The sequence below is a fragment of the Petaurus breviceps genome, unplaced genomic scaffold (genome assembly GCF_028583685.1).
Source record: "Petaurus breviceps papuanus isolate PSGF00001 unplaced genomic scaffold, PetGlider_PUasm1.0 90333, whole genome shotgun sequence".
NCBI classification, from domain to species: domain Eukaryota; kingdom Metazoa; phylum Chordata; class Mammalia; order Diprotodontia; family Petauridae; genus Petaurus; species Petaurus breviceps.
In genome coordinates this window covers 363608-374069 of record NW_027187220.1, presented here as the reverse complement: position 1 = coordinate 374069, position 10462 = coordinate 363608, and the positions used below count along the sequence as shown (strand labels likewise).

Sequence of the window (10462 nt, the reverse complement as noted above, 5' to 3'; positions counted from 1 at the left end):
GGAGGACTTAGTACCTGAAGTTTTTTTCCAGAATTCTTAACTCATGCTGGGTCCAACCTTCCTTATAGTCTTCTTTTTGCCTCTTATAGTCTTCTTATAGAACCGTGTGACTTCTTGGTATTTGTCCTTGACTGTGTGTGTTTCATTCCATTTCCATGTTTGAGCTTCCTTGGCCTTCACATTAGTCTGCCACCACTTTTTCCTCACTGGAACCATTCCCTTCCATGTGATCAGAGTCAAATATCTCGAAAAGCACATTTTGCATGCTTTTTTAGCTACCGTACCTTTTAGAGTTTCTGTGCATTTGGGGGAAATTGTTGAAATCCAAGTGCCACCAATACTTCCATTTGCTCAGGTTTACAACTTCAGGGCACTCTTGGTTCTTCCTTCTTCCTCCCCCTTCAAATACTATCAGTGTCCAAGTGTTGCAAGTTCCACATTCTCTCCTTATGAAGGCACCACCCTTGGACAGACCCTTCATTCCCTTTCTACTACAATATCACAGGATGGCAGATGTGGAGCTGGCACACACCTGCCTCAGCTGCACCCCACGTGGCCCCATCTCCTCCTACTCCATTTCCATTGTTCATTCACAGTATTAAAATAATCCCAAGGATCTATGTTCTCATCAATTTGGGTATACCCTCCAACCACACAGATGAGAACATATTAAGATCTTCTCCATGTCCTTCCAGAAGGTTAGCACAGGTTAGAGACGGTGCTGGTGACTTTCTGGGTCTTAGAGCTGCTCTGCCTCCCTCCTAACCTTTGAATCAGACTCCTACCAACTCAGGGCTTCAGAAACATGCCCAATGTCCAGGTGCTTCCACTCTAGTGGCATCTTGAATTAACCTCTTGTGAGCAGAGACCAATCTGTGTATACTTGGCTTCACCAGGTGCATCTGGCACAAGAGGCAGGTGGGAGCTGGTGGCCTGAGGCTCCTCCCCATTAGGACTCTGACCTCTGGGACTGAATTGCCTGCAGAAAGCCTGCACCCTGATGGAATTGGGGTGAAAAGTCAATGGTACAAAAGGCTCCTCCTCCTACCTGACCAGATCCAGAGTTTAGCACTGGACAAGGCTACTCCACAGTCATCCTGACTGGGAGAAAGGTCATTGTCTAGCTGGGGCAGAAAGAGGTCAAGCTGAAACTGCCCTCTCCAGGGAGCACAGCAGGAGGGGAGAAGGGACGGTTCCTCAACAGAAAGTCACAAGCAAGAGGCAGCAGAACCGTTCAGTGGCAGGACATGGGACAGCCTTTGGGAAAGACATGGTCTGGAAAACATTGACATTTAGATAACCTTGTCCCTTGTGTGGCTTTCTGGCATTCTTAGAATCTATGCTTTAGGGAGACAGGAAGTAAGGTAGGACAAAAATTGGCAACTCCCAAGCTTGTGCACTTAGCCCTTTGACCTTCCTTCATGCTCTCTTCTTGAATTCCTCAGGGCCCCTAGTGATTTCCTGTCTCTATCCTGGCATTTTCCCCTCACCTTCATTACTCGGGAGATTGAAATGGCCGGAGAGAGTTAAGAAGTGTGGGATGGGGGAAAGGAGAGAAAAGAAGTCAGAGGAGAAAGGAAAAGGACAAGGAAGGAGGAAAAAAAAATAGAAGAATTGAAAGCCAGGCTAGTCAAAAAGAGAAAAGAAGCTCAGAGGTGACTGTGTTATCTACCTCCTGAGAATTAAAATGACCACATCTAGACCATCTGGATAGACATTTTCCCCTAAAATTGGGGTGGGGAGGGAGAGTGGGAGCAGGGGGAAGGGAGTCGATGAAGACAGATGAATCTCCTCTTTTTCTCAGGCTCGAAGTGCTTGCAGCAAGGTGCTATGTTCGTGTCTCATCCGTGGAATGGACCACCTGGTGATGATTGTGAAGAGTATTGAAGAAACTACATCGTTTTATTCAAAGTCGCTGGGCTTCGGAGTGGTGACCTCCAGGTAAGCTCATTCTCCTTACACGCATTCATAGCTTGCTTGCAGTAGTGCAGGAGTCTGATTTATTTCACTGTGGTGGCAGGAGGCCCGCTCTTTGTTGATGAGCCTTGAAGCCTGGCAGCTTGGTAGGGACTGCCTGAGCTTGTGGGCCATTGGCAGAGCCTGTCATGTGATGCAACTTTCCGGCAGGAATTGCTTGGAGGGCACTGGGATAGTTCAAGTAAGTGCTTAGTGTGGTGCCTGCTACATAGTAGGTACTATATAAATATTAGCTATTATTGTTATTGGTGAGAAAACATGGCCAACACAGGGTCATTGTAATAATTATCCAATAATAGAGTGTCTATTTGAGTCTCTCCAGTGCGCACTTGAGATAGCTTCCTGAACAGTCTATATCATCTCCATTGGGCACAAGAGAGAGCTCAGTCTGTAGCTTCAAGTCATGCCACTGGCCAAGATTGGAATGGGATCGAGGGCTCAAATAGAAATGAATGTGGGCTAGCTAGTCCATACAGAATTCTTGAGCCTTTGTGTCTGGACCCGCCTCTCAGGTCACAACTCTTTTGACTCCTTACTATGCTGTGGTGCATGGGAAAGGGAATGGTCCTGGATTCCTATAGGGAGCCATCCACCTGCAGTGCACTTGGTGCCAGACTAGCCATCCTTAGTCTCAGCCTTCACTCCAGGATCTCAGTCTCCTCTGCCAGTGTTGGTCTCAGGTAGATTCAGTCACTGGCCAACAGTCTCAGCCAGTCTACTTTGTGGCAGCTCAGCTCTCCTGATTCAATAACAGCTGCCCTTTGCTCCAGACATGGAGGCCAGTAGATTTAGCTCTACCCACAGGGGACAATAAATAACCAGGCAGCATGGACCTGCAGCTGGGCAAATGCCTAGCACTGAGCCCATACCTAAAGGAGGGCCAACAGCTGCCTTGACTTACCAAATCCCAAATGGTTGAATTGTTTTTCAAATAATAAGATGATATTCGTCAGGGATAAATGTAACATTTTGCACTTGGGCTAAAAGAAAATCAACTTCCCAAGTATAAGACAGGGGTAGTGGGGTTAGATAGCAGTTTGTCTGAAAAAACTCTGGGGGTCTGAGTGAGCTGCTAGCTCAATGGTGGTGGTGGTTGTAATAGGAGTAGTAGCTGTAGCAATTTATTTAGTGCTTTTACCAATATTATCTTATGTTCACAACAACTTTGACAGGTAGGTGCTGTTATTATCCCCATTTTACAGATGACATAACCAAGGCAGGAAGAGGTTAAAAGACTTGCCCAGGGTCACCCAACTAGGAAGTGTCTGAGGTCAAATTTGAACTCAGCTCTTCCTGATTCCAGGCCCAGGGCTCTGTGCAGGTGGGTTCCTCCTCTTTGGAGGTCTTTCAGGGGAGGCCAGATGCCAGAGGGCTTCGATTTTGGAGTAAATGATTATTGTGATTCTGGGTAAAAGAGCTCATCATTTGGACCTTGGGGCAGATATTCCATCCTGGATGGAGGCACAGCTTTAAGTTTATCCAGTTTCACCTGTTTCATGCTCCTAGAAGCAATACACCCAGCTTCCTTGGTCAAGACACCATTGCCGAGGGCTGTGTTTTTGAGTGAGATCCTGAATACCACTTTCATGACCTGGATAGTGGAGGCCCCCAGATTCTGCGATCAGGTGCCCAGTTCTGAAGTCCCTCTCTTAGTGGGCACTGATATGTGTGCAGATCAGGTGATGTTTCCTTCCTTGCCACGATGTCCTCCTCTGCTCCTCACGTCACCCACAAATGTGCCAGCCCCATGTTTAGTCCTTTTGCTTCTCTCCCTGCCTTAAAATCCCAAACCTTGTTCATCATCCTCATTGTTAGTAATATCTTGGGCCATCACTCCCTTGGTGAAGCACTTCTACCGCCATGTTCCTTTCTATCGGTGAATCTTTTGTCCCCTTGTCCTGCTGCTGACGAGGTTTCCCAAACCTTCAAGTTGGATGGTTCCTACCATCTGCCTTCTCAGTATGGAACTGGGCTCTAGGAAAGTCTGTCTTCTGTCCTTAGGTGAGAGATTGGGACTGACAGAGTTTAGCACCCGACTGGGGAATGATTGAGAGGTGAAGTTAGAGATCCTGCCACCCTCTGCTGGGACCAGCATCTTTCCTCAAAAATTAACTGCATTTCTATATAATACTAATAAAATGCAAGAGGCAATGATAGAAAGGGAAATCACATTTCAAATAACTACCAAATAGATAAGATATTTGGACACAAACACACAAAATACTTGTGTAGATTCAATTATAAAATACTCCCTGAAGAATAAAGAATAACTCAAATAGTTGGTGGAATATTTCGTGCTCGTGTCTGGGCTGTGCCAATATAATAAAAATGACAGTACCATAAGTTAATTTACAGTTTCAATGTTCTACCAATCAAGTTATCAAAGGGAAACTATGTGGAACTTGATAATAAAAAAGAAAAACAATGTGGAACCCCCCCCCCCAATCTAGAATATCCAGGGAAATAGTGCAGACAGGTGGGGATGAAAGAGACCTCATTTGGTATTGGTTAAAAATAGAGAATAGATCAGTGGAACAGACTAGACAACCCTGTGTCTGATGAACTAGAAAAAATAAGTGCTTATCTGATAGGAGAACTGGAAATCAGTCTGGCTGAAATAGGCTTAGACCAGCATCTCACATCACACTCCACAATGCCTTATAAATGGATACATGAACTTAATCTTAACGATCACACTACAAAAAATGAGAAAAGAAAAAGGTCATTTGTCTTACAAAAAGTAATTGTTAGGAAGTGTTTTCTTGACCACACTAGAGGCAGTTACAAAAGATAAAAAATAGATAAATGATTACGTGAAACTGAAAAAACTTGTGCAAAGACAACATTAATATGTCTAGGACAAGAAGGAAAGTAATCAAAAAGATACACTCACACACACTCATAATCACTCTCACACAGTCCTGACTTGTGACCTTATGTACTATAGCACACTAGTACTGTCCATAGAGCTTTCTTGGTGCAGATACCAGAGAGATTTGCCATTTTTTTCTCTAGTGGATTAAAGCAAACATAGGTTAAGTGACTCGTCCAGGGTCACACAACTAGTAAGTATCTGAGGACGAATTTGAACTCAGGTCTTCCTAACTCCAGGTTCAGTGCTCTAACCACTGCAGTGCCACCTAAACATGCATATAATCAAAACCCACTCCCCAAATCATCAAAGGATAGAAACAGTTTTTAAAAGAATTGCAATCTATTAACAAACATATAAAAGAATGCCCCAAAGTATAAATACAAAGAAAAATACAAATCAAAACAACCTTGAGGTTTTGCCTTATACGCTAAAAATTGGCAAAACATGGTAATAGTCAAAATGTGAGGTGCTGTGGAACGAAGGGACACCAATACATTTTTGGTGGAGCTGTGTATCAGTATAAGCATTTTGGTGAAGCAATTTTGGATTTCACAGATAAAGTCCCTAAAATGCCCACACCCTTTGACCCAGAGGTTCTGCTGCTGCTGCTACTAGCTAGCATTTTATGTAGATTTGTATAAAATTATCTAAAGCTAGTATTTACAGAAAATTTTCAAAGAGCTTTACAAATATTATCTCATTTGATCCTCACAATAATCGTAGGTGCTATTATTCCCATTTTACAGATAAATAAACTGAGGTTGAGAGGTTAAGTGATTTGCCCAGGGCCACACAGGCATGATTTGAACTCAGATCTTCCTTAGTCCAAGGCCAGCACTCTATCCGTGACACCACCTAGCTGCCCTCAGTTTATACCCTTAAAGAGGTCATTGACTAGAAAAAAGTCCCAAATCATGCCAAAATATTGGTAGCCATGCTTTTTGTGAAAGTATAGAAATGGAAATAAAGTTGATGCCCATTGATCAGGGAATGGTTAAATGGGGGTATGTGATGTCATGGAATTAGACTGTACTGTAAGAAAGGATGTGGGTGATGAATGCAGAGAAGTTTGAGGACACTTCTATGAACTAATGGAGAAGAGGGAAGCAGAGCCCAGAAAATAACATACACAGTAACTACAACAATGCAGATGGGAAGAAGAAGGAACACTCTTGTGCAGAGGTGGGGGGGGGTCCTAAGACTTTTGTGTGACAGGACCAGTTTTTTCTCTTTTTCTTTTCTTTTTGTATTTGTTCTATGGGATGGCTCTTTGGGAGGGGGAAGGAGGACTATTTGGGGACATTTTGGGAATGTGACCAGCAAAGGCACATTGTATTGTAGGCAGGATTTTTGTTCCACTGTGTGCTAGATATATGGATAGTCTTTGAGGACCTTTTAGAAATTCTGTGACGTGAAGGTGTGAAATTAATTGACTTTGGGGGACTTTTGAGAAAATATCGATGCTTCTAAATGTATTCCTTGAGATTCAACTTCTGTTATGTTGTCTTGTTTGTAATTGATCCATGAGAATGACTCACCTCCTCTCCTTGTAATAGAACTGCAACATCCCTATTGAAGAAGGCCCAGTGACCAGAACTGGAGTGCGGGGGCCAATTGAATCAGTGTACTTCCGAGACCCTGACAAGAATCTGATTGAAGTTTCCAAGTACATTACAGAACACATTGGGTACAAAGTGTGATTCTTTAGCATTGTTCTTTGCATAGTGTGTCTTTCATTTTACCTTCCTCCTTCTTCTAGCACCCTCCCACAAATAATTTCATAATTTGATATATCTCATATTGACATAACATGTTGGATATACTGTCCTGTGCACTGTAGGACACATCATGTATGTGTATGACACGTGTACTTCCCTAAACTTCCAGAAAGACGGTGGGTGTCCATGTGCATTAATCACACCAAGAGAAAGTACAACATCTGTATAAGGCTTTCTACTTGTGACAGAATGAAACTTCTCTCTCTTAAAGGGTGACTCTGAAATTTAGTCCAAGGTAGGGATATTCTCGAAATATCTAAATAGGAAATCTACTATCTGTCTGCCTAGTCTTCTCTGAACACCCCTTACTTTGTGGTAGTAAAGAATTGGAAACTGGGGGCGGCTAGGTGGTGCAGTGAATAGAGCACCAGCCCTGCAATCAGGAGGACCTGAGTTCAAATCCGGCCTCAGACACTTAACACAAAAACTAGCCATGTGACCTTGGGCAAGTGGCTTAACCCCAACTGCCCTCCAAAAAGAAAAAAAAATAATTGGAAATTGAGTGGATGCTCATCAATTGGGTAATGACTGAACAGGCTGTAATATATGATTGTATTATAATAAATGATAAGTGGGTGGTTTCAGAAAACAAACATGGGGAGGCCTGTATGAACTGATGCAAAGTGAAGTGAGAAGGGGATCATTGTGCTGAGTAACAGCAATGTTGTAATGATGATCAATTGTGAAATAGTTGGCTATTCTAATCAATAAAATGATCCAAGACAATCCAAAGGACTCATGATGACAAAAGAGAGAACAAAAAGAAGGGTGCAGATTACAGTATAATTTTTCACTTTACTTTCCTTGCTTTTTTAAAAATGTGGAAAATATGGAATGATTTTTTGCATGATTCCACATGTGTAATTGATGTATTGATTGTCTTCTCAGTAGGTGGGGAAGGGAGGGAGGGAATTTGGAACTCAAAATTTTAAAAAATAATGTTTAAAAATAAAAAATAAATTAAAATGTTTAAGAAAACCAGAAAATTTGAAAAAAAATTCATGTAAAGCATTTCTCAGGGGAAGAGAATCATATCCTTGAAAACATACATTAACTACATAGAAAAAGAGAGTATTAATAAACTGAATATAGAATTAACAAATTATAAAGCAAACAAATACACCTAAAATGTGTGCAAAAGAGGAGATACTAAAAATTATAGGAGAAATATATTAACTGAAAAAAAGTTATGGGCAGAGGCAGGCCTAAAAGGCGAGGCCGGCAGACACAGAGGCAGGCCCTGAAGGGGCCTGATGAAGTTGGAGGGCAAGTCTTCCCACCAACTACAAGGGCCACTATCAGGCCTATCACCAAAGGGCTGGGACTGAAAAGAGCAAGGTAAGAAGCAAATGCAGGGCCCCTGTCTGGGACAGCAAACACTTCTGGGGCTACCACTTCATAGCCCAGAAATTTTTTAAAAAGAAAGTTGCATGAGACAAATATAGTCTTTTAATACGTAAAAACAGAACCACAGACCATCATTAATGAATGTTGATTCAAAAGTTTTAAACAAAATTCTGTAGAGATTTATGCAAGAAATCATTCATTATGATTTTTCATCATTCATCATTCATATATTCAACATTCCTACTAGGGATGAAAGAACGTTTCACATCAGGAAAAAATCCAGATCCCCTGATTGTTCTAACAGGTGCAGGAAAAGTCTTTGACAAAGAACAACGCTCGTTTTTGCTAAAAACAGCAAACCAAAAGAAAAAAACTAAAATAAAGGTGGGGAAGCTAGGAAAAAGGGCGGTGCCCCACCAGGCGTGGGCCTTGTTAGCTCAATTTCCTCTCTCTCCTCCAGGGGGCGCTCAGAGACCACACTGGTCGCTCGGCCTGCCACTCTGGCATCGTTTAGTCAAGTCTGAGACCTTTTCGCTGCAGTCCATATTGTCTGTGCATGTATGTGTACGTGTGTGTGCGTGCGTGCTCGGACTGCACGAGGGGCGGGATCTAGAGTGGGTGGGACGGGAGGCAGGGCCTGAAGGCCTGAGGGGCGAGTCCCGAAAGTCCTCAGGGTTTGTGATGTTTGACGCTCGATTCCCCCTGCCTGGCCTCAGGGTCCGATCCAGTGGCAGTCCCCTCTTCCAGACATTCCTCCTATACACACACACTCACTCAATAAACCCCAGTAGCTCCCTATGCATAATTCCAAATTGCTTTCCAAAATGGTTTACCGAATCATAGTTCCACCAACAATGCACCAGTGTGCCTAGCCTTCCATAACCCCGCAACATTGATCACTCCCAGCATTTGTTCCCTTTGCTAATTTATAGGGTATCAGGTGAAAGCTCAGGGTCACCATGATGTGCACATCTCTTATTGTTAGTGATTTGGAGTGTCATTTCCTATGGTTGTAAATAGTTGACAATTCTTCTCTTGAGAACTGTTTGTTCCTATCCTATTTTTTTGGAGCCAATCAGGGGTAAGTGACTTGCCCAGGGTCACACAACTACAGACACAAATGTCTGAGACTAGATTCAAACTTGGGCCTCCAGGACTGGTGTCCTATCCACTGCAGTACCCCCTAGCTGCTTCCTTTTTTCTTACTTACACTGATTTTGTTCATGCAAAAGTTTTAACACTTGGGTCCTTCTTCTCTAGCCCCTGCCCTGCCATCATCCTCCAGGATTCACTCTTCATGTGGATGACATAATTCTTGAACATTTTCCACTCCAACAACCTACTCTAGCTCCCCACTGCTATGATGGAGTCATCATATGGAACCATCACTTCTGAGATCCCATCTGTGCCCTTCAACCCCTTCCCCATTCTCTCCTCTCTCTCATGTACCTGCAAATTATTGGCCCTCTGACCTACGTAGAGCACACTGGAAGCATCAAATTCAGGCCTGGCTACCTGACCATTTGAGAGGACATTGCTAAGCAGGAGGGCTTCCACAGCAAGGCAAGCAGGAGAATGTTGCACTAGAAGACAGATAGAAGGCCTCACAACCGTTTGGCCATTCCATCCTGAGCCTTTTGGAGCTGTCTTAGAACCTTGCATTGCTGAGAAGAGCTAAGTCTATGAAAGTCAGTCATCACAGATACAGCATGTGTGTAACTGTGTCCAATGTTCTCCTCCTTCAGTTCGTGGGGCTCTCCTCTTCTCTTGGTACTAATCTGTTACCCATTTTTGTTCTGTCCTTTCCAGACAAAGCTCATTCTCTGAGACAAAAAGAAAAGAAACAGTGTGCTTGGGTCACAGAGTGCTTGCCCTTCCCTTCCTTCCCACCTTTCCTTAACCTTCCTCATATAACACAAGCAAATGGACCCTTTTTGTTGTCTTTCACTCCCCAACTTGTCTCAGCCCATTCTAACCCCCCTCCACTGTCCTAACCACAAGGGACACCTTGGACATGGGCTCACAGGACCTGGGTTTGAATTCTGGCTCTGTTCCTTACTATCTCTGTGGTTTTGGCCAAGTCACTCTGCTCCAACTATGATCCTGTGAACACCAGGCAAGCCTCAGCTTCCTCATCTGTCACAGGACAAGACTTGGTAAAACCTGATCAGTGCTAAAGCTTCTAGATTCTCTCCTTCTCTGTGAGGCCCTCTCAGAAAGATCTCCCCCAAGGGTGGGGGAAACCAAACTTTCATTGTTCATTGCAAGGTAAATGACGAACACTTTTGAAATCCCTTGAGATTAAAAGGTCCAGTGCCCATGACAATGGCAGTCAGGTATGCTTTCTCAAAGGCTCACAATGTCATCTGGCATTCCCTTACCAACTTTGGGATGTACGCATTTTACCCCTGCATAGGGTCTTGGAGCTCTGCTTCACTTCTGATGGGATCCTGTCAGGACTTGACCAGAAACACAGTCTGTTAGG

The 10462-nt window shown here is 43.5% G+C and overlaps 1 protein-coding gene across 1 annotated transcript; it reads left to right on the top strand.

Annotated features, from left to right (window-relative positions):
• Positions 1–805: 805 nt before the first annotated feature.
• GLOD5 (glyoxalase domain containing 5) lies at positions 806–7471 on the top strand. Its single transcript, XM_069108258.1, has 4 exons — positions 806–820; positions 1805–1941; positions 2128–2158; positions 6409–7471. Exons 1-4 carry the CDS (start codon positions 806–808, stop codon positions 6550–6552), a joined length of 327 nt encoding a protein of 108 aa, XP_068964359.1. The 3' UTR covers positions 6553–7471.
• Positions 7472–10462: the final 2991 nt, after the last annotated feature.

What these genes read in the sequence shown, in the direction of transcription:
- GLOD5 (XM_069108258.1), top strand. An exon ending in TTCGGAGTGGTGACCTCCAG is followed by an intron (nt 1,942 to 2,127) that starts GTAAGCTCATTC and finishes ACTTTCCGGCAG; the next exon opens with GAATTGCTTGGAGGGCACTG. An exon ending in AGGGCACTGGGATAGTTCAA is followed by an intron (nt 2,159 to 6,408) that starts GTAAGTGCTTAG and finishes TCCTTGTAATAG; the next exon opens with AACTGCAACATCCCTATTGA.